At 45.9% G+C, this 23,441-nt stretch overlaps 5 protein-coding genes across 5 annotated transcripts in view; 1 reads left to right on the top strand and 4 right to left on the bottom strand.

The window, feature by feature from the left end:
• Positions 1-23,441, top strand: part of si:dkey-91i10.2 (uncharacterized protein LOC555224 homolog) — a 225,780-nt gene that overhangs the window by 110,164 nt on the left and 92,175 nt on the right.
• On the bottom strand, positions 2,231-3,019 carry LOC117538152 (gamma-crystallin M2-like). The gene is made up of 3 exons (XM_034203699.1): positions 2,987-3,019; positions 2,640-2,882; positions 2,231-2,536 (listed from the first exon to the last, which is right to left on the bottom strand). Exons 1-3 carry the CDS (start codon positions 3,017-3,019, stop codon positions 2,261-2,263), a joined length of 552 nt encoding a protein of 183 aa, XP_034059590.1. The 3' UTR covers positions 2,231-2,260.
• LOC117538140 (gamma-crystallin M2-like) lies at positions 9,644-10,466 on the bottom strand. Its single transcript, XM_034203686.1, has 3 exons — positions 10,421-10,466; positions 10,074-10,316; positions 9,644-9,970 (listed from the first exon to the last, which is right to left on the bottom strand). Exons 1-3 carry the CDS (start codon positions 10,451-10,453, stop codon positions 9,695-9,697), a joined length of 552 nt encoding a protein of 183 aa, XP_034059577.1. The 5' UTR covers positions 10,454-10,466; the 3' UTR covers positions 9,644-9,694.
• On the bottom strand, positions 13,691-14,477 carry LOC117538151 (gamma-crystallin M2-like). Its single transcript, XM_034203698.1, has 3 exons — positions 14,445-14,477; positions 14,100-14,342; positions 13,691-13,996 (listed from the first exon to the last, which is right to left on the bottom strand). Exons 1-3 carry the CDS (start codon positions 14,475-14,477, stop codon positions 13,721-13,723), a joined length of 552 nt encoding a protein of 183 aa, XP_034059589.1. The 3' UTR covers positions 13,691-13,720.
• LOC117538155 (gamma-crystallin M2-like) lies at positions 17,723-18,511 on the bottom strand. Its single transcript, XM_034203702.1, has 3 exons — positions 18,479-18,511; positions 18,132-18,374; positions 17,723-18,028 (listed from the first exon to the last, which is right to left on the bottom strand). Exons 1-3 carry the CDS (start codon positions 18,509-18,511, stop codon positions 17,753-17,755), a joined length of 552 nt encoding a protein of 183 aa, XP_034059593.1. The 3' UTR covers positions 17,723-17,752.

The following is a 23,441-nucleotide window of genomic DNA, read 5'->3' as shown; positions in this document are numbered from 1 at the left end:
GATGTGTACATCACTGTAGCTGATTTGTTTGAATTAAAGTCATGGAGAATAGTCAAGTGAATGTCCTTGCATACATTACATGGCCTTCTTTAAGGTGCATTTGTCCATTTTATGGATTATTCTGCATTTAATGCATCCGTCTTTCTCTCTGATCCATTTTGTAATGTTTATTTTGGAGAGTCCTTTGTAACTGTTGTACAGGTGCATGAACCAAGGAAACGATATAACTATATTAGAGCCTGTATACGGAAACGTGATGCTGACTTGCTGAAGTGTGTCCTCTTACTACTTAAACTATGAGATACTTGGGATGCTGCCTTCTGCCGTGGAAAACCATAGTAATCAGGGGGCCGTCTATCTCTTTTGGGTCTAGCCCCTAGGTCTTGATGGCTAATTGGCTTTGTCAGGGCTTTGGCTAATGCTTCCAGGGATACTGATGGCAGAATTTGGTGCTTTGGATGAGAGGTGGGCAATAAGGGTTCAGGTGAAAGGCTAGGCTCTGGGACACCTTCGGATCCATCCATGTTCTCAGTAGAAAGGGCCTGACCTCCATTGTTGGGTTCATTCATTGTCTGCATGCCATCAGTCTCTGAATCAGTCATTTGTTCACTGTGTGGAGTGTGGCTCAGTCTCTGGCTCGAAGGACCATTTGCTGCAGAGGTGACAATGTACAACATTAACATATAACAAATACTATATGCTTTATTTAAAGTAGAGAGCTGTTCTGATTTAAAAGAGGTAATGTGGAGAAGAAATGTGCAATTTTTTTTAAATAACAAGATGTTGTTCGCATTATGTTATGTGCATTAATGTAATGCATAATGTTTTTTCTGGGATGGATAAAAGTCAGTTTCAGTGGGGGTCCTGGGCCTTGTTGATGAGGCCAGTAGCAGAGGGGAAGAAACTGTTCAGGTGGAGAGAGGTTTTGGTCCTGATGGAGCGCAGCCTCCTGCCAGAGTGGAGCGGGGTAAACAGTTTGTGTCCCGTTCAGTCTAGTACTGTCAGGGTTAGAGAAAATAGGACCCAAATGCAGGAAAAGGCATGTAACAAAAAGCTAGCTTTAATAAAGAGCCGATGATACAGACAAACAGGTAACAACTAAAACAGCAAATTGAGGAGCACGAGGAACAGGAACAAACTTACAACAAGTACCGGCAGGTAACGTGGATGAGAAAGACGACTACCGAACAGGGAGCAAAAGGGAAAACAAGACTAAATATACAGAAGGGTAATCACAGTAAAAGACACAGCTGGGCAGGGGAGGCAGAAACACAAGGGGGGGGGGGGGGCAACAGGTGAACACAATGAGACAATTATACACAGGAGGGCAAACACACGGAAGGAAGACCATGACACAGGGAGAACAGAATTTGGTAACACTTTACAATAAGGCTACCCTTATAAAGGTTTTACGAATAGTTTGTAATTAATTTATTATTAGGTTGTGAATAGTTTATAAATCATTAATAAGCTTTTATAAGACATGAGATAAACAGGTTAATTGTGACCGGTTGCTTGCCAAATAGTGAGCCCACATGTATCTGTACTGCTAAGTCTTATATTGGCTACCTAGCTAACTTCGTCTCCTTCATCAGCCAGCATCCTTGGTATCTGTTGTTCACTGAGTTGATTCTCGCTAAGTAGCCAATATAAGGCTTAGTCATCTTGCCAAATAGTGAGCCTGTGTTGATGTATGAAAACTATGTTAGAACTGGTTTATAAATGGTTCTTAATGATTAATAGTGTTTACAACCTCATTCATAACCTAATTATAAACTCTTTATGAATCCTTTATACGTAAGGGCTAGTCTTATTGTAAAGTGGTACACAGAATTTCAAAATATAACCGTAAAATTGCAACACAAATCCAAAACCATGACAAGTTTACTAAATACAAAGTTTACTGAATACAAATAATACCTTAGCTTAAAAATGTAATAATCTCATTTTTATTTAATTACCAAAAGTGTTGTCACGTATCATCAACCCAGTGTATTTATCCGTCATCCAATATCAATTGTGGCATTCTATGTTTTTTGTTGTTGTCAACCTTGCAACACATTTCTCATCATATATAAAACATGTTAGTATCAACATTTTCATTGCTAATAGTTGCCTACTGTCAAATAAATCTTATATAATTAATTTCAATTAATAATGTGTGATTTTAACAGTTGGAGAAATAATCATGACAAAAGTCACATTCAAGGTTAATTTTTTATTTGGCATTTTATGAATTCAGGAAACATTCAGTGAACATTTAGCAGGAATCGGTGATTCGCCTCATGCTCATGAACCTCTGGCCGCTCATGCCCATGTCTCTGAAGTTCCTGTACTCTCCGGGCCTCATGTACATCATCTTGCCTCTGAACTGGGGCTGCTCGTACATCAGCCAGTGACCGTCCATCACGTTGCAGGACTGGCACTCGTTCATGCGGTAACGGTCCATGACGTTGTCGCAGTCCTCCATCATCTCGTGACTCTGACCACCGAAGTTCTCCTTCTCATAGATCTTCATCCTGAACTGGCCTCTGTGCTGCTTTGGGGAGAAGAATTATAAATTAATGATTTAATGTAAAGAGTTATCGGGTGGTCAGTGTCACCCATAGTAGAATCGTCGGTTACAGTTATATACCCACCATGGGGATCATACGGCAAGACTTGATGCAGTCCCTCATTCCCATCATGCTCATGCAGTCGGAGTACTCGCCCCTCTTCATGAAGTACTGGTTTCCCATGTAGTTGGAACGATCGTAGACCATGAAGCAGCCGCTCTCAACCCTGCAGGACTGGCTCCTGCTCAGGGAGGAGGACATGTCAGAGCATTCATTCATGCACTCATAAGAACGACCCTGGAAGTTCTTCTCCTCGTAGAAGGTGATCTGAAAAAAGGGAATTGTAATAGTTAGAAATAGATTAGCTAGGAATAAACTGTGATATTGCAAACAGTAATTCCTGATTATTACAAAAATACTTCTAAAAGTACCTTGCCCCTCATGTTCATGCCGGTGTTGCTCATGTTGGCTGTAGATGTGCTGTTGCTGTGAACTGATATCCTACCTGGTCAACCCTTGTCTTTTATACCTGTTCAACGTAAATAATTAGTAACCCCTCCCCCTCAGAGAACCCCCTACTCAGCAACTTACCATTGAAGCCAACAGAATGCAGAGAATTAGTTCATTTTTCAGGGACTTTGTATTTTGTAGTAGAGGACAACTGATGCTTCACAATGATCTGAGAAAAAGACTAGCATGTTCTTTGCCCTTTTCCCAAGTATGACACACTGCTTTGTACAAACTGATTGTTCATTCACATTTACATTATTGTTCTCCTGACAGTTAACAACGCAAAGGCTCCCTCAACTAAAAGCAATGATTTTTCCATTGGATTTCTGTCTATTGCAGAGAGAAGCTGGAAAACACACACTTATGATACCTACATGTTTGTTCAGAAGGATAACCTCCACATATTAACACCACCTTAGTGATTGTCAACCATTTGTTGGAGATACATGTTCAAACTGGAGCCACAAACCACCAGGAGACAAGAGTTGCAATTTCTTTGCTTTATATATCGGGGTATTCAGTTGTTGAGATGGTAGCTATTGCCAATGAGGACAAGAGGGCATGCATGGTCAATTGGCTGTAATGGAATATCTCTGAGATGGTGAAACTGCTCTTGTAACTGTTGTACAGGGTATGTGTGCTCTGAAAGACCGAGATGTTCAGCAGTGAATGCTCCGTTGAAGACATGCCCTTCAGTTCGCTGGTCAATAGGGTAAATTCCAAAGGAAACCGTTGCTCCACTTACTTGCACTATATCCTGCCGCACTGTTCGTAGTGAGATTGTTTCAGGCTGTGTTGAGAGACCCAAACACTGGACAGCAAAGGGGAGCAGGATGGATCGATCAGCACCATCATCAAGGTCTGCATGAGTTGTGAGGGTCCTGTCCCCGTTGTGGAGAAGTACATTGACAGCTTTCAACATGACTTGATGGGAGGTGTTAGGTTTGTCCATGTAGAGAACCTCTGAGGAGGGGGATGTGTACATCACTGTAGCTGATTTGTTTGAATTAAAGTCATGGAGAATAGTCAAGTGAATGTCCTTGCATACATTACATGGCCTTCTTTAAGGTGCATTTGTCCATTTTATGGATTATTCCGCATTTAATGCATCCGTCTTTCTCTCTGATCCATTTTGTAATGTTTATTTTGGAGAGTCCTTTGAATTATGTGCATGAACCAAGGAAACGATATAACTATATTAGAGCTTTATACGGAAACGTGATGCTGACTTGCTGAAGTGTGTCCTCTTACTACTTAAACTATGAGATACTTGGGATGCTGCCTTCTGCCTTGGAAAACCATAGTAATCAGGGGGCCGTCTATCTCTTTTGGGTCTAGCCCCTAGGTCTTGATGGCTAATTGGCTTTGTCAGGGCTTTGGCTAATGCTTCCAGGGATACTGATGGCAGAATTTGGTGCTTTGGATGAGAGGTGGGCAATAAGGGTTCAAGTGAAAGGCTAGGCTCTGGGACACCTTCGGATCCATCCATGTTCTCAGTAGAAAGGGCCTGACCTCCATTGTTGGGTTCATCCATTGTCTGCATGCCATCAGTCTCTGAATCAGTCATTTGTTCACTGTGTGGAGTGTGGCTCAGTCTCTGGCTCGAAGGACCATTTGCTGCAGAGGTGACAATGTACAACATTAACATATAACAAATACTATATGCTTTATTTAAAGTAGAGAGCTGTTCTGATTTAAAAGAGGTAATGTGGAGAAGAAATGTGCAATTTGTTTTAAATAACAAGATGTTGTTCGCATTATGTTATGTGCATTAATGTCATGCATAATGTTTTTTCTGGGATGGATAAAAGTCAGTTTCAGTGGGGGTCCTGGGCCTTGTTGATGAGGCCAGGAGCAGAGGGGAAGAAACTGTTCAGGTGGAGAGAGGTTTTGGTCCTGATGGAGCGCAGCCTCCTGCCAGAGTGGAGCGGGGTAAACAGTTTGTGTCCCGTTCAGTCTAGTACTGTCAGGGTTGGAGAAAATAGGACCCAAATGCAGGAAAAGGCATGTAACAAAAAGCTAGCTTTAATAAAGAGCCGATGATACAGACAAACAGGTAACAACTAAAACAGCAAATTGAGGAGCACGAGGAACAGGAACAAACTTACAACAAGTACCGGCAGGTAACGTGGATGAGAAAGACGACGACCGAACAGGGAGCAAAAGGGAAAACAAGACTAAATACACAGAAGGGTAATCACAGTAAAAGACACAGCTGGGCAGGGGAGGCAGAAACACAAGGGGGGGGGGGGGGGGGCAACAGGTGAACACAATGAGACAATTATACACAGGAGGGCAAATACACGGAAGGAAGACCATGACACAGGGAGAACAGAATTTGGTAACACTTTACAATAAGACTACCCTTATAAAGGTTTTACGAATAGTTTGTAATTAATTTATTATTAGTGTCACGATCTGTCTGTGTTGTTGTTTTGTCTTGTCTTTTTCTATCTTTGGGTTTCCTGTTTTATTTTGTAAATTGTTCACCCCCGTTTCCTGCCTGTTGCTTTCTGTCTGTTTTCCCTCCCTGATTACCCGATTGTGTTCACCTGGTGCCTCTGTGTTTTCTCCTCCCTCCTCACCTGTGTCTTGTTTGTGTGATTAGTCTTGTGTGTATTTAAGTTCTGGTTTTTCTGTCTGTCTTTGTCGGTTCGTCTTTCGTTGTTGACTGTGTTCACCGGTGAGTGTTCTGTCTGTCCTAGTTCTATATTTCACTATCCTTGAAATAAAGGTATTATCAGTTTATCTGCATTTGGGTCCTGCTTCCTTCGCTCTACCGTGACAGAACGAACCGACCAAGAAATGGACCCAGCAGATGATCCATTTGAGGTGGAACTACAACATTTTTCCTTTTATTTGGCTTGCTGCCATGATTGGTGGAAGGGAGCGTCCAGTGTTCGGCAGAGGGAGGCCGCTCTGGTAGAGGCGCACCGGTTGGCTATGGAGAAACCAGACTTGGTGAAGTTCTTACCTGGCTGGATTTTGGACTTCCTCTGGGTGTGTGATTTCCAGCCTGCTGAATACAACCGTCTCTGTGTGTTCCGTCTGGAGTCAACCAGTGCTTCTGCCCCAGTTCCTGCTCTTGTCCAGGAGTCGTTTTCTGGAACTCGTCTGGCTTTTGGAGGTCCACGTAGCCTTAAGGCGGCTTCTAGTAGAAGGAGTCGCAAGTCCAGGCTAGCAGCCCGAGCCCCAAGAGCCATGATTCCGGTCCCAGTTCTGGCCCCAGCGGCCATGGTTCTGGCCCCAGCGGCCATGGTTCCAGACCCAGCTCTTGCCCCAGCTGCCATAGTCCCATCTCAAGTCCCTTCTCTAGTCCCTTCTCTGGTCCACTCTCTAGTCCCTTCCCAAGTCCCTCCTCAGGTCACTTCTCTAGTCCCTTCTCTAGTCCTTTCTCAAGTCCTTTCTCAAGTCTCTCCTCTAGTCCCATCTCTAGTCCCATCTCCAGTCCCTCCTTTAGTCCCTTCCCTAGTCCCTTCTCAAATCCCAACTCTAGTCCCATCTCAAGTTCCCTCTCGAGTCCCCTCTCGACTTCCCTCTCCAGTCCCTACTGAAGTGCCGTTGGAGGTTCCGGCTTCAGTACCGGCCCACACAGCAATGATCCAGGCTTCAGAACCGGACCTTACAGCCATGATTCCGGCTCCAGAGCAGGCCCATTCAGCCATATTTCCGGCTCCAGAACCGGACCTTACAGCCATGATTCTGGCTTCAATTCCGACCCCCGCAGCCATGGTTCCAGCCCCAGCAGCCATGGTTCCGGCTTCAGTACCGTCCCCGGAAGCCATGGGCTCGACTCCAGTTTCGGCTACAGGGCTGACTCCTCAGCCGACGCCAGCTCCCCGAGTCTTGTCGGCGTACCGGCCGACTCCAGCACCTCGTCTTCTGCTGGCTCCCCAGCCGACGCCAGCTCCCCGAGTCTTGTCGGCGTACCGGCCGACTCCAGCACCTCGTCTTCTGCTGGCTCCCCAGCCGACGCCAGCTCCCCGAGTCTTGTCGGCGTACTGGCCGACTCCAGCACCTCGTCTCCGGCTGGCTCCCCAGACGACGCCAACCCTTTGTCCTGTCCCGTTGGAGGTCCCGCCATCTACTCTCCTGCCGGGGGTCCTGCCAATCCTTTGTCCTGTGCCGTTGGAGGCCCCGCCGACTACTCTCCTGCCGGGGGTCCTGCCAATCCTTTGTCCTGTGCCGTTGGAGGTCCCGCCGACTACTCTCCTGCCGGGGGTCCTGCCAATCCTATGTCCTATGCCGTTGGAGCCCCCGCCGACTACTCTCCTGCCGGGGGTCCTGCCAACCCTTTGTCCTGTCCCGTTGGAGGGCCCGCCGACTACTCTCCTGCCGGGGGTCCTGCCAACCCTTTGTCCTGTGCTGTTGGAGGTCCCGCCGTCTACTCTCCTGCCGGGGGTCCTGCCAATCCTATGTCCTGTGCCGTTGGAGGCCCCGCCGACTACTCTCCTGCCGGGGGTCCTGCCAACCCTTTGTCCTGTGCTGTTGGAGGTCCCGCCGACTACTCTCCTGCCGGGGGTCCTGCCAACCCTTTGTCCTGTGCTGTTGGAGGCCCCGCCGACTACTCTCCTGCCGGGGGTCCTGCCAACCCTTTGTCCTGTGCTGTTGGAGGTCCCGCCGACTACTCTCCTGCCAACCCGTTGTCCTGTCTCGTTGGAGGTCCCGCCTTCTACTCTCCTGCCGGGGGTCCTGCCAATCCTATGTACTGTGCCGTTGGAGGCCCCGCCGACTGCTCTCCTGCTGGGGATCCTGCAAATCCCGTGTCCTGGTCCTCTTCCGTGGGGGATCCTGCCGAGGCCTGTCCCACCAGCTCCGACACCGGGTCCTGCCCGGTCTCTGGCACTGTCCCGTCAGCGCCTTCCTGCCCGGCCTCCGGAGCTCTCTGGTCTTCGCCCTCGAGCCCGGGCCTCTGTGAGCCGCAGTCTTCACCCTCGAGCCCGGCCCCCTGAGAGCCGCGGTCTTCGCCCTCGAGCCCGGCCCCCTGACTCTTCCGGCCGCGGTCCTCGCCCTCATGCTCGGCCCCCTGACTTTTCCGGCCGCAGTCCTCGCCCTCATGCTCGGCCCCCTGAGTTCGCCCGCGGTGGCCTTCGCCCCTCCATAACCCCCATTTTGGACTCTGCCTTGCCCCCGGGCCGTCCGCCCGAGACCCCTTCCTGGACCTCTGCCTTGCCCCCGGGCCGTCCGCCCGATACCCCTTCCTGGTCCTCTGCCTTGCCCCCGGGCCGTCCGCCCAAGACCCTTTCCTGGTCCTCTGCCGTTCCCCTGGGCTGTCAACCCAAGCCCGTCCTCCAGACCCCCTCCACCCACCCTGGTGGCTTAGTGATGCGTCCCTCCTCCGGACCCCCTCCACCCACCCTGCTTAAGGTTTTGGACTTTTTTAGTTTTGTTTTGGGACGTCTGGGATCCGTCCCTTGAGGGGGGGGGGTACTGTCACGATCTGTCTGTGTTGTTGTTTTGTCTTGTCTTTTTCTATCTTTGGGTTTCCTGTTTTATTTTGTAAATTGTTCACCCCCGTTTCCTGCCTGTTGATTTCTGTCTGTTTTCCCTCCCTGATTACCCGATTGTGTTCACCTGGTGCCTCTGTGTTTTCTCCTCCCTCCTCACCTGTGTCTTGTTTGTGTGATTAGTCTTGTGTGTATTTAAGTTCTGGTTTTTCTGTCTGTCTTTGTCGGTTCGTCTTTCGTTGTTGACTGTGTTCACCGGTGAGTGTTCTGTCTGTCCTAGTTCTATATTTCACTATCCTTGAAATAAAGGTATTATCAGTTTATCTGCATTTGGGTCCTGCTTCCTTCGCTCTACCGTGACAATTAGGTTGTGAATAGTTTATAAATCATTAATAAGCTTTTATAAGACATGAGATAAACAGGTTAATTGTGACCGGTTGCTTGCCAAATAGTGAGCCCACATGTATCTGTACTGCTAAGTCTTATATTGGCTACCTAGCTAACTTCGTCTCCTTCATCAGCCAGCATCCTTGGTATCTGTTGCTCACTGAGTTGATTCTCGCTAAGTAGCCAATATAAGGCTTAGTCATCTTGCCAAATAGTGAGCCTGTGTTGATGTATGAAAACTATGTTAGAACTGGTTTATAAATGGTTCTTAATGATTAATAGTGTTTACAACCTCATTCATAACCTAATTATAAACTCTTTATGAATCCTTTATACGTAAGGGTTAGTCTTATTGTAAAGTGGTACACAGAATTTCAAAATATAACCGTAAAATTGCAACACAAATCCAAAACCATGACAAGTTTACTAAATACAAAGTTTACTGAATACAAATAATACCTTAGCTTAAAAATGTAATAATCTCATTTTTATTTAATTACCAAAAGTGTTGTCACGTATCATCAACCCAGTGTATTTATCCGTCATCCAATATCAATTGTGGCATTCTATGTTTTTTGTTGTTGTCAACCTTGCAACACATTTCTCATCAGATATAAAACATGTATCAACATTTGCATTGCTAATAGTTGCCTACTGTCAAATAAATCTTATATAATTAATTTCAATTAATAATGTGTGATTTTAACAGTTGGAGCAATAAGCATGACAAAAGTCACATTCAAGGTTAATTTTTTATTTGGCATTTTATGAATTCAGGAAACATTCAGTGAACATTTAGCAGGAATCGGTGATTCGCCTCATGCTCATGAACCTCTGGCCGCTCATGCCCATGTCTCTGAAGTTCCTGTACTCTCCGGGCCTCATGTACATCATCTTGCCTCTGAACTGGGGCTGCTCGTACATCAGCCAGTGACCGTCCATCACGTTGCAGGACTGGCACTCGTTCATGCGGTAACGGTCCATGACGTTGTCGCAGTCCTCCATCATCTCGTGACTCTGACCACCGAAGTTCTCCTTCTCATAGATCTTCATCCTGAACTGGCCTCTGTGCTGCTTTGGGGAAAATAATTATAAATTAATGATTTAATGTAAAGAGTTATCGGGTGGTCAGTGTCACCCATAGTAGAATCGTCGGTTACAGTTATATACCCACCATGGGGATCATACGGCAAGACTTGATGCAGTCCCTCATTCCCATCATGCTCATGTAGTCGGAGTACTCGCCCCTCTTCATGAAGTACTGGTTCCCCATGTAGTTGGAACGATCGTAGACCATGAAGCAGCCGCTCTCAACCCTGCAGGACTGGCTCCTGCTCAGGGAGGAGGACATGTCAGAGCAGTCATTCATGCACTCATAAGAACGACCCTGGAAGTTCTTCTCCTCGTAGAAGGTGATCTGAAAGAAGGGAATTGTAATGGTTAGAAATAGATTAGCTAGGAATAAACTGTGATATTGCAAACAGTAATTCCTGATTATTACAAAAAGACTTCTAAAAGTACCTTGCCCCTCATGTTCATGCCGGTGTTGCTCATGTTGGCTGTAGATGTGCTGTTACTGTGAACTGATATCCTACCTGGTCAACCCTTGTCTTTTATACCTGTTCAACGTAAATAATTAGTGACCCCTCCCCCTCAGAGAACCCCCTACTCAGCAACTTACCATTGAAGCCCACAGAATGGAGAGAATTAGTTCATTTTTCAGGGACCTTGTATTTTGTAGTAGAGGACAACTGATGCTTCACAATGATCTGAGAAAAAGACTAGCATGTTCTTTGCCCTTTTCCCAAGTATGACACACTGCTTTGTACAAACTGATTGTTCATTCACATTTACATTATTGTTCTCCTGACAGTTAACAACGCAAAGGCTCCCTCAACTAAAAGCAATGATTTTTCCATTGGATCTCAGTCTATTGCAGAGAGAAGCTGGAAAACACACACTTATGATACTTACATGTTTGTTCAGAAGGATAACCTCCACATATTAACACCACCTTAGTGATTGTCAACCATTTGTTGGAGATACATGTTCAAACTGGAGCCACAAACCACCAGGAGACAAGAGTTGCAATTTCTTTGCTTTATTTATCGGGGTATTCAGTTGTTGAGATGGTAGCTATTGCCAATGAGGACAAGAGGGCATGCATGGTCAATTGGCTGTAATGGAATATCTCTGAGATGGTGAAACTGCTCTTGTAACTGTTGTACAGGGTATGTGTGCTCTGAAAGGCTGAGATGTTCAGCAGTGAATGCTCCGTTGAAGACATGCCCTTCAGTTCGCTGGTCAATAGGGGAAATTCCAAAGGAAACCGTTGCTCCACTTACTTGCACTATATCCTGCCGCACTGTGCGTAGTGAGATTGTTTCAGGCTGTGTTGAGAGACCCAAACACTGGACAGCAAAGGGGAGCAGGATGGATCGATCAGCACCATCATCAAGGACTGCATGAGTTGTGAGGGTCCTGTCCCCGTTGTGGAGAAGTACATTGACAGCTTTCAACATGACTTGATGGGAGGTGTTAGGTTTGTCCATGTAGAGAACCTCTGAGGAGGGGGATGTGTACATCACTGTAGCTGATTTGTTTGAATTAAAGTCATGGAGAATAGTCAAGTGAATGTCCTTGCATACATTACATGGCCTTCTTTAAGGTGCATTTGTCCATTTTATGGATTATTCCGCATTTAATGCATCCGTCTTTCTCTCTGATCCATTTTGTAATGTTTATTTTGGAGAGTCCTTTGAATTATGTGCATGAACCAAGGAAACGATATAACTATATTAGAGCCTGTATACGGAAACGTGATGCTGACTTGCTGAAGTGTGTCCTCTTACTACTTAAACTATGAGATACTTGGGATGCTGCCTTCTGCCGTGGAAAACCATAGTAATCAGGGGGCCGTCTATCTCTTTTGGGTCTAGCCCCTAGGTCTTGATGGCTAATTGGCTTTGTCAGGGCTTTGGCTAATGCTTCCAGGGATACTGATGGCAGAATTTGGTGCTTTGGATGAGAGGTGGGCAATAAGGGTTCAAGTGAAAGGCTAGGCTCTGGGACACCTTCGGATCCATCCATGTTCTCAGTAGAAAGGGCCTGACCTCCATTGTTGGGTTCATCCATTGTCTGCATGCCATCAGTCTCTGAATCAGTCATTTGTTCACTGTGTGGAGTGTGGCTCAGTCTCTGGCTCGAAGGACCATTTGCTGCAGAGGTGACAATGTACAACATTAACATATAACAAATACTATATGCTTTATTTAAAGTAGAGAGCTGTTCTGATTTAAAAGAGGTAATGTGGAGAAGAAATGTGCAATTTGTTTTAAATAACAAGATGTTGTTCGCATTATGTTATGTGCATTAATGTAATGCATAATGTTTTTTCTGGGATGGATAAAAGTCAGTTTCAGTGGGGGTCCTGGGCCTTGTTGATGAGGCCAGGAGCAGAGGGGAAGAAACTGTTCAGGTGGAGAGAGGTTTTGGTCCTGATGGAGCGCAGCCTCCTGCCAGAGTGGAGCGGGGTAAACAGTTTGTGTCCCGTTCAGTCTAGTACTGTCAGGGTTGGAGAAAATAGGACCCAAATGCAGGAAAAGGCATGTAACAAAAATCTAGCTTTAATAAAGAGCCGATGATACAGACAAACAGGTAACAACTAAAACAGCAAATTGAGGAGCACGAGGAACAGGAACAAACTTACAACAAGTACCGGCAGGTAACGTGGATGAGAAAGACGACGACCGAACAGGGAGCAAAAGGGAAAACAAGACTAAATACACAGAAGGGTAATCACAGTAAAAGACACAGCTGGGCAGGGGAGGCAGAAACACAAGGGGGGGGGCAACAGGTGAACACAATGAGACAATTATACACAGGAGGGCAAATACACGGAAGGAAGACCATGACACAGGGAGAACAGAATTTGGTAACACTTTACAATAAGACTACCCTTATAAAGGTTTTACGAATAGTTTGTAATTAATTTATTATTAGGTTGTGAATAGTTTATAAATCATTAATAAGCTTTTATAAGACATGAGATAAACAGGGCAACTGTGATCGGTTGCTTGCCAAATAGTGAGCCCACATGTATCTGTACTGCTAAGTCTTATATTGGCTACCTAGCTAACTTCGTCTCCTTCATCAGCCAGCATCCTTGGTATCTGTTGTTCACTGAGTTGATTCTCGCTAAGTAGCCAATATAAGGCTTAGTCATCTTGCCAAATAGTGAGCCTGTGTTGATGTATGAAAACTATGTTAGAACTGGTTTATAAATGGTTCTTAATGATTAATAGTGTTTACAACCTCATTCATAACCTAATTATAAACTCTTTATGAATCCTTTATACGTAAGGGTTAGTCTTATTGTAAAGTGGTACACAGAATTTCAAAATATAACCGTAAAATTGCAACACAAATCCAAAACCATGACAAGTTTACTAAATACAAAGTTTACTGAATACAAATAATACCTTAGCTTAAAAATGTAATAATCTCATTTTTATTTAATTACCAAAAGTGTTGTCACGTATCATCAACCCAGTGTATTTATCCGTCATCCAATATCAATTGTGGCATTCTATGTTTTTTGTTGTTGTCAACCTTGCAACACATTTCTCATCAGATATAAAACATGTTAGTATCAACATTTTCATTGCTAATAGTTGCCTACTGTCAAATAAATCTTATATAATTAATTTCAATTAATAATGTGTGATTTTAACAGTTGGAGAAATAATCATGACAAAAGTCACATTCAAGGTTAATTTTTTATTTGGCATTTTATGAATTCAGGAAACATTCAGTGAACATTTAGCAGGAATCGGTGATTCGCCTCATGCTCATGAACCTCTGGCCGCTCATGCCCATGTCTCTGAAGTTCCTGTACTCTCCGGGCCTCATGTACATCATCTTGCCTCTGAACTGGGGCTGCTCGTACATCAGCCAGTGACCGTCCATCACGTTGCAGGACTGGCACTCGTTCATGCGGTAACGGTCCATGACGTTGTCGCAGTCCTCCATCATCTCGTGACTCTGACCACCGAAGTTCTCCTTCTCATAGATCTTCATCCTGAACTGGCCTCTGTGCTGCTTTGGGGAGAAGAATTATAAATTAATGATTTAATGTAAAGAGTTATCGGGTGGTCAGTGTCACCCATAGTAGAATCGTCGGTTACAGTTATATACCCACCATGGGGATCATACGGCAAGACTTGATGCAGTCCCTCATTCCCATCATGCTCATGCAGTCGGAGTACTCGCCCCTCTTCATGAAGTACTGGTTTCCCATGTAGTTGGAACGATCGTAGACCATGAAGCAGCCGCTCTCAACCCTGCAGGACTGGCTCCTGCTCAGGGAGGAGGACATGTCAGAGCATTCATTCATGCACTCATAAGAACGACCCTGGAAGTTCTTCTCCTCGTAGAAGGTGATCTGAAAGAAGGGAATTGTAATGGTTAGAAATAGATTAGCTAGGAATAAACTGATATTGCAAACAGTAATTCCTGATTATTACAAAAAGACTTCTAAAAGTACCTTGCCCCTCATGTTCATGCCGGTGTTGCTCATGTTGGCTGTAGATGTGCTGTTACTGTGAACTGATATCCTACCTGGTCAACCCTTGTCTTTTATACCTGTTCAACGTAAATAATTAGTGACCCCTCCCCCTCAGAGAACCCCCTACTCAGCAACTTACCATTGAAGCCCACAGAATGGAGAGAATTAGTTCATTTTTCAGGGACCTTGTATTTTGTAGTAGAGGACAACTGACGCTTCACAATGATCTGAGAAAAAGACTAGCATGTTCTTTGCCCTTTTCCCAAGTATGACACACTGCTTTGTACAAACTGATTGTTCATTCACATTTACATTATTGTTCTCCTGACAGTTAACAACGCAAAGGCTCCCTCAACTAAAAGCAATGATTTTTCCATTGGATCTCAGTCTATTGCAGAGAGAAGCTGGAAAACACACACTTATGATACTTACATGTTTGTTCAGAAGGATAACCTCCACATATTAACACCACCTTAGTGATTGTCAACCATTTGTTGGAGATACATGTTCAAACTGGAGCCACAAACCACCAGGAGACAAGAGTTGCAATTTCTTTGCTTTATTTATCGGGGTATTCAGTTGTTGAGATGGTAGCTATTGCCAATGAGGACAAGAGGGCATGCATGGTCAATTGGCTGTAATGGAATATCTCTGAGATGGTGAAACTGCTCTTGTAACTGTTGTACAGGGTATGTGTGCTCTGAAAGGCTGAGATGTTCAGCAGTGAATGCTCCGTTGAAGTACATGCCCTTCAGTTCGCTGGTCAATAGGGGAAATTCCAAAGGAAACCGTTGCTCCACTTACTTGCACTATATCCTGCCGCACTGTGCATAGTGAGATTGTTTCAGGCTGTGTTGAGAGACCCAAACACTGGACAGCAAAGGGGAGCAGGATGGATCGATCAGCACCATCATCAAGGTCTGCATGAGTTGTGAGGGTCCTGTCCCCGTTGTGGAGAAGTACATTGACAGCTTTCAACATGACTTGATGGGAGGTGTTAGGTTTGTCCATGTAGAGAACCTCTGAGGAGGGGGATGTGTACATCACTGTAGCTGATTTGTTTGAATTAAAGTCATGGAGAATAGTCAAGTGAATGTCCTTGCATACATTACATGGCCTTCTTTAAGGTGCATTTGTCCATTTTATGGATTATTCCGCATTTAATGCATCCGTCTTTCTCTCTGATCCATTTTGTAATGTTTATTTTGGAGAGTCCTTTGAATTATGTGCATGAACCAAGGAAACGATATAACTATATTAGAGCCTGTATACGGAAACGTGATGCTGACTTGCTGAAGTGTGTCCTCTTACTACTTAAACTATGAGATACTTGGGATGCTGCCTTCTGCCGTGGAAAACCATAGTAATCAGGGGGCCGTCTATCTCTTTTGGGTCTAGCCCCTAGGTCTTGATGGCTAATTGGCTTTGTCAGGGCTTTGGCTAATGCTTCCAGGGATACTGATGGCAGAATTTGGTGCTTTGGATGAGAGGTGGGCAATAAGGGTTCAGGTGAAAGGCTAGGCTCTGGGACACCTTCGGATCCATCCATGTTCTCAGTAGAAAGGGCCTGACCTCCATTGTTGGGTTCATCCATTGTCTGCATGCCATCAGTCTCTGAATCAGTCATTTGTTCACTGTGTGGAGTGTGGCTCAGTCTCTGGCTCGAAGGACCATTTGCTGCAGAGGTGACAATGTACAACATTAACATATAACAAATACTATATGCTTTATTTAAAGTAGAGAGCTGTTCTGATTTAAAAGAGGTAATGTGGAGAAGAAATGTGCAATTTTTTTTAAATAACAAGATGTTGTTCGCATTATGTTATGTGCATTAATGTAATGCATAATGTTTTTTCTGGGATGGATAAAAGTCAGTTTCAGTGGGGGTCCTGGGCCTTGTTGATGAGGCCAGGAGCAGAGGGGAAGAAACTGTTCAGGTGGAGAGAGGTTTTGGTCCTGATGGAGCGCAGCCTCCTGCCAGAGTGGAGCGGGGTAAACAGTTTGTGTCCCGTTCAGTCTAGTACTGTCAGGGTTGGAGAAAATAGGACCCAAATGCAGGAAAAGGCATGTAACAAAAAGCTAGCTTTAATAAAGAGCCGATGATACAGACAAACAGGTAACAACTAAAACAGCAAATTGAGGAGCACGAGGAACAGGAACAAACTTACAACAAGTACCGGCAGGTAACGTGGATGAGAAAGACGACGACCGAACAGGGAGCAAAAGGGAAAACAAGACTAAATACACAGAAGGGTAATCACAGTAAAAGACACAGCTGGGCAGGGGAGGCAGAAACACAAGGGGGGGGGGGGGGGGCAACAGGTGAACACAATGAGACAATTATACACAGGAGGGCAAATACACGGAAGGAAGACCATGACACAGGGAGAACAGAATTTGGTAACACTTTACAATAAGACTACCCTTATAAAGGTTTTACGAATAGTTTGTAATTAATTTATTATTAGGTTGTGAATAGTTTATAAATCATTAATAAGCTTTTATAAGACATGAGATAAACAGGTTAATTGTGACCGGTTGCTTGCCAAATAGTGAGCCCACATGTATCTGTACTGCTAAGTCTTATATTGGCTACCTAGCTAACTTCGTCTCCTTCATCAGCCAGCATCCTTGGTATCTGTTGTTCACTGAGTTGATTCTCGCTAAGTAGCCAATATAAGGCTTAGTCATCTTGCCAAATAGTGAGCCTGTGTTGATGTATGAAAACTATGTTAGAACTGGTTTATAAATGGTTCTTAATGATTAATAGTGTTTACAACCTCATTCATAACCTAATTATAAACTCTTTATGAATCCTTTATACGTAAGGGTTAGTCTTATTGTAAAGTGGTACACAGAATTTCAAAATATAACCGTAAAATTGCAACACAAATCCAAAACCATGACAAGTTTACTAAATACAAAGTTTACTGAATACAAATAATACCTTAGCTTAAAAATGTAATAATCTCATTTTTATTTAATTACCAAAAGTGTTGTCACGTATCATCAACCCAGTGTATTTATCCGTCATCCAATATCAATTGTGGCATTCTATGTTTTTTGTTGTTGTCAACCTTGCAACACATTTCTCATCAGATATAAAACATGTTAGTATCAACATTTGCATTGCTAATAGTTGCCTACTGTCAAATAAATCTTATATAATTAATTTCAATTAATAATGTGTGATTTTAACAGTTGGAGAAATAATCATGACAAAAGTCACATTCAAGGTTAATTTTTTATTTGGCATTTTATGAATTCAGGAAACATTCAGTGAACATTTAGCAGGAATCGGTGATTCGCCTCATGCTCATGAACCTCTGGCCGCTCATGCCCATGTCTCTGAAGTTCCTGTACTCTCCGGGCCTCATGTACATCATCTTGCCTCTGAACTGGGGCTGCTCGTACATCAGCCAGTGACCGTCCATCACGTTGCAGGACTGGCACTCGTTCATGTGGTAACGGTCCATGACATTGTCGCAGTCCTCCATCATCTCGTGACTCTGACCACCGAAGTTCTCCTTCTCATAGATCTTCATCCTGAACTGGCCTCTGTGCTGCTTTGGGGAGAAGAATTATAAATTAATGATTTAATGTAAAGAGTTATCGGGTGGTCAGTGTCACCCATAGTAGAATCGTCGGTTACAGTTATATACCCACCATGGGGATCATACGGCAAGACTTGATGCAGTCCCTCATTCCCATCATGCTCATGCAGTCGGAGTACTCGCCCCTCTTCATGAAGTACTGGTTTCCCATGTAGTTGGAACGATCGTAGACCATGAAGCAGCCGCTCTCAACCCTGCAGGACTGGCTCCTGCTCAGGGAGGAGGACATGTCAGAGCATTCATTCATGCACTCATAAGAACGACCCTGGAAGTTCTTCTCCTCGTAGAAGGTGATCTGAAAGAAGGGAATTGTAATGGTTAGAAATAGATTAGCTAGGAATAAACTGTGATATTGCAAACAGTAATTCCTGATTATTACAAAAAGACTTCTAAAAGTACCTTGCCCCTCATGTTCATGCCGGTGTTGCTCATGTTGGCTGTAGATGTGCTGTTGCTGTGAACTGATATCCTACCTGGTCAACCCTTGTCTTTTATACCTGTTCAACGTAAATAATTAGTAACCCCTCCCCCTCAGAGAACCCCCTACTCAGCAACTTACCATTGAAGCCAACAGAATGCAGAGAATTAGTTCATTTTTCAGGGACCTTGTATTTTGTAGTAGAGGACAACTGACGCTTCACAATTATCTGACAAAAAGACTAGCATGTTCCTTGCCCTTTTCCCAAGTATGACACACTGCTTTGTACAAACTGATTGTTCATTCACATTTACATTATTGTTCTCCTGACAGTTAACAACGCAAAGGCTCCCTCAACTAAAAGCAATGATTTTTCCATTGGATTTCTGTCTATTGCAGAGAGAAGCTGGAAAACACACACTTATGATACTTACATGTTTGTTCAGAAGGATAACCTCCACATATTAACACCACCTTAGTGATTGTCAACCATTTGTTGGAGATACATGTTCAAACTGGAGCCACAAACCACCAGGAGACAAGAGTTGCAATTTCTTTGCTTTATTTATCGGGGTATTCAGTTGTTGAGATGGTAGCTATTGCCAATGAGGACAAGAGGGCATGCATGGTCAATTGGCTGTAATGGAATATCTCTGAGATGGTGAAACTGCTCTTGTAACTGTTGTACAGGGTATGTGTGCTCTGAAAGGCTGAGATGTTCAGCAGTGAATGCTCCGTTGAAGACATGCCCTTCAGTTCGCTGGTCAATAGGGGAAATTCCAAAGGAAACCGTTGCTCCACTTACTTGCACTATATCCTGCCGCACTGTGCGTAGGGAGATTGTTTCAGGCTGTGTTGAGAGACCCAAACACTGGACAGCAAAGGGGAGCAGGATGGATCGATCAGCACCATCATCAAGGACTGCATGAGTTGTGAGGGTCCTGTCCCCGTTGTGGAGAAGTACATTGACAGCTTTCAACATGACTTGATGGGAGGTCTTAGGTTTGTCCATGTAGAGAACCTCTGAGGAGGGGGATGTGTACATCACTGTAGCTGATTTGTCTGAATTAAAGTCATGGAGAATAGTCAAGTGAATGTCCTTGCATACATTACATGGCCTTCTTTAAGGTGCATTTGTCCATTTTATGGATTATTCCGCATTTAATGCATCCGTCTTTCTCTCTGATCCATTTTGTAATGTTTATTTTGGAGAGTCCTTTGAATTATGTGCATGAACCAAGGAAACGATATAACTATATTAGAGCCTGTATACGGAAACGTGATGCTGACTTGCTGAAGTGTGTCCTCTTACTACTTAAACTATGAGATACTTGGGATGCTGCCTTCTGCCGTGGAAAACCATAGTAATCAGGGGGCCGTCTATCTCTTTTGGGTCTAGCCCCTAGGTCTTGATGGCTAATTGGCTTTGTCAGGGCTTTGGCTAATGCTTCCAGGGATACTGATGGCAGAATTTGGTGCTTTGGATGAGAGGTGGGCAATAAGGGTTCAGGTGAAAGGCTAGGCTCTGGGACACCTTCGGATCCATCCATGTTCTCAGTAGAAAGGGCCTGACCTCCATTGTTGGGTTCATCCATTGTCTGCATGCCATCAGTCTCTGAATCAGTCATTTGTTCACTGTGTGGAGTGTGGCTCAGTCTCTGGCTCGAAGGACCATTTGCTGCAGAGGTGACAATGTACAACATTAACATATAACAAATACTATATGCTGTATTTAAAGTAGAGAGCTGTTCTGATTTAAAAGAGGTAATGTGGAGAAGAAATGTGCAATTTGTTTTAAATAACAAGATGTTGTTCGCATTATGTTATGTGCATTAATGTAATGCATAATGTTTTTTCTGGGATGGATAAAAGTCAGTTTCAGTGGGGGTCCTGGGCCTTGTTGATGAGGCCAGGAGCAGAGGGGAAGAAACTGTTCAGGTGGAGAGAGGTTTTGGTCCTGATGGAGCGCAGCCTCCTGCCAGAGTGGAGCGGGGTAAACAGTTTGTGTCCCGTTCAGTCTAGTACTGTCAGGGTTGGAGAAAATAGGACCCAAATGCAGGAAAAGGCATGTAACAAAAAGCTAGCTTTTAATAAAGAGCCGATGATACAGACAAACAGGTAACAACTAAAACAGCAAATTGAGGAGCACGAGGAACAGGAACAAACTTACAACAAGTACCGGCAGGTAACGTGGATGAGAAAGACGACGACCGAACAGGGAGCAAAAGGGAAAACAAGACTAAATACACAGAAGGGTAATCACAGTAAAAGACACAGCTGGGCAGGGGAGGCAGAAACACAAGGGGGGGGGGGGGGGCAACAGGTGAACACAATGAGACAATTATACACAGGAGGGCAAATACACGGAAGGAAGACCATGACACAGGGAGAACAGAATTTGGTAACACTTTACAATAAGACTACCCTTATAAAGGTTTTACGAATAGTTTGTAATTAATTTATTATTAGTGTCACGATCTGTCTGTGTTGTTGTTTGTCTTGTCTTTTTCTATCTTTGGGTTTCCTGTTTTATTTTGTAAATTGTTCACCCCCGTTTCCTGCCTGTTGCTTTCTGTCTGTTTTCCCTCCCTGATTACCCGATTGTGTTCACCTGGTGCCTCTGTGTTTTCTCCTCCCTCCTCACCTGTGTCTTGTTTGTGTGATTAGTCTTGTGTGTATTTAAGTTCTGGTTTTTCTGTCTGTCTTTGTCGGTTCGTCTTTCGTTGTTGACTGTGTTCACCGGTGAGTGTTCTGTCTGTCCTAGTTCTATATTTCACTATCCTTGAAATAAAGGTATTATCAGTTTATCTGCATTTGGGTCCTGCTTCCTTCGCTCTACCGTGACAGAACGAACCGACCAAGAAATGGACCCAGCAGATGATCCATTTGAGGTGGAACTACAACATTTTTCCTTTTATTTGGCTTGCTGCCATGATTGGTGGAAGGGAGCGTCCAGTGTTCGGCAGAGGGAGGCCGCTCTGGTAGAGGCGCACCGGTTGGCTATGGAGAAACCAGACTTGGTGAAGTTCTTACCTGGCTGGATTTTGGACTTCCTCTGGGTGTGTGATTTCCAGCCTGCTGAATACAACCGTCTCTGTGTGTTCCGTCTGGAGTCAACCAGTGCTTCTGCCCCAGTTCCTGCTCTTGTCCAGGAGTCGTTTTCTGGAACTCGTCTGGCTTTTGGAGGTCCACGTAGCCTTAAGGCGGCTTCTAGTAGAAGGAGTCGCAAGTCCAGGCTAGCAGCCCGAGCCCCAAGAGCCATGATTCCGGTCCCAGTTCTGGCCCCAGCGGCCATGGTTCTGGCCCCAGCGGCCATGGTTCCAGACCCAGCTCTTGCCCCAGCTGCCATAGTCCCATCTCAAGTCCCTTCTCTAGTCCCTTCTCTGGTCCACTCTCTAGTCCCTTCCCAAGTCCCTCCTCAGGTCACTTCTCTAGTCCCTTCTCTAGTCCTTTCTCAAGTCCTTTCTCAAGTCTCTCCTCTAGTCCCATCTCTAGTCCCATCTCCAGTCCCTCCTTTAGTCCCTTCCCTAGTCCCTTCTCAAATCCCAACTCTAGTCCCATCTCAAGTTCCCTCTCGAGTCCCCTCTCGACTTCCCTCTCCAGTCCCTACTGAAGTGCCGTTGGAGGTTCCGGCTTCAGTACCGGCCCACACAGCAATGATCCAGGCTTCAGAACCGGACCTTACAGCCATGATTCCGGCTCCAGAGCAGGCCCATTCAGCCATATTTCCGGCTCCAGAACCGGACCTTACAGCCATGATTCTGGCTTCAATTCCGACCCCCGCAGCCATGGTTCCAGCCCCAGCAGCCATGGTTCCGGCTTCAGTACCGTCCCCGGAAGCCATGGGCTCGACTCCAGTTTCGGCTACAGGGCTGACTCCTCAGCCGACGCCAGCTCCCCGAGTCTTGTCGGCGTACCGGCCGACTCCAGCACCTCGTCTTCTGCTGGCTCCCCAGCCGACGCCAGCTCCCCGAGTCTTGTCGGCGTACCGGCCGACTCCAGCACCTCGTCTTCTGCTGGCTCCCCAGCCGACGCCAGCTCCCCGAGTCTTGTCGGCGTACTGGCCGACTCCAGCACCTCGTCTCCGGCTGGCTCCCCAGACGACGCCAACCCTTTGTCCTGTCCCGTTGGAGGTCCCGCCATCTACTCTCCTGCCGGGGGTCCTGCCAATCCTTTGTCCTGTGCCGTTGGAGGCCCCGCCGACTACTCTCCTGCCGGGGGTCCTGCCAATCCTTTGTCCTGTGCCGTTGGAGGCCCCGCCGACTACTCTCCTGCCGGGGGTCCTGCCAATCCTATGTCCTGTGCCGTTGGAGCCCCCGCCGACTACTCTCCTGCCGGGGGTCCTGCCAACCCTTTGTCCTGTCCCGTTGGAGGGCCCGCCGACTACTCTCCTGCCGGGGGTCCTGCCAATCCTATGTCCTGTGCCGTTGGAGGCCCCGCCGACTACTCTCCTGCCGGGGGTCCTGCCAACCCTTTGTCCTGTGCTGTTGGAGGTCCCGCCGTCTACTCTCCTGCCGGGGGTCCTGCCAACCCTTTGTCCTGTGCTGTTGGAGGCCCCGCCGACTACTCTCCTGCCGGGGGTCCTGCCAACCCTTTGTCCTGTGCTGTTGGAGGTCCCGCCGACTACTCTCCTGCCAACCCGTTGTCCTGTCTCGTTGGAGGTCCCGCCTTCTACTCTCCTGCCGGGGGTCCTGCCAATCCTATGTACTGTGCCGTTGGAGGCCCCGCCGACTGCTCTCCTGCTGGGGATCCTGCAAATCCCGTGTCCTGGTCCTCTTCCGTGGGGGATCCTGCCGAGGCCTGTCCCACCAGCTCCGACACCGGGTCCTGCCCGGTCTCTGGCACTGTCCCGTCAGCGCCTTCCTGCCCGGCCTCCGGAGCTCTCTGGTCTTCGCCCTCGAGCCCGGGCCTCTGTGAGCCGCAGTCTTCACCCTCGAGCCCGGC

Source organism: Gymnodraco acuticeps, unplaced genomic scaffold (assembly GCF_902827175.1).
Source record: "Gymnodraco acuticeps unplaced genomic scaffold, fGymAcu1.1, whole genome shotgun sequence".
Taxonomy (NCBI): domain Eukaryota; kingdom Metazoa; phylum Chordata; class Actinopteri; order Perciformes; family Bathydraconidae; genus Gymnodraco; species Gymnodraco acuticeps.
This window is presented reverse-complemented; position numbering and strand designations above follow the sequence as displayed.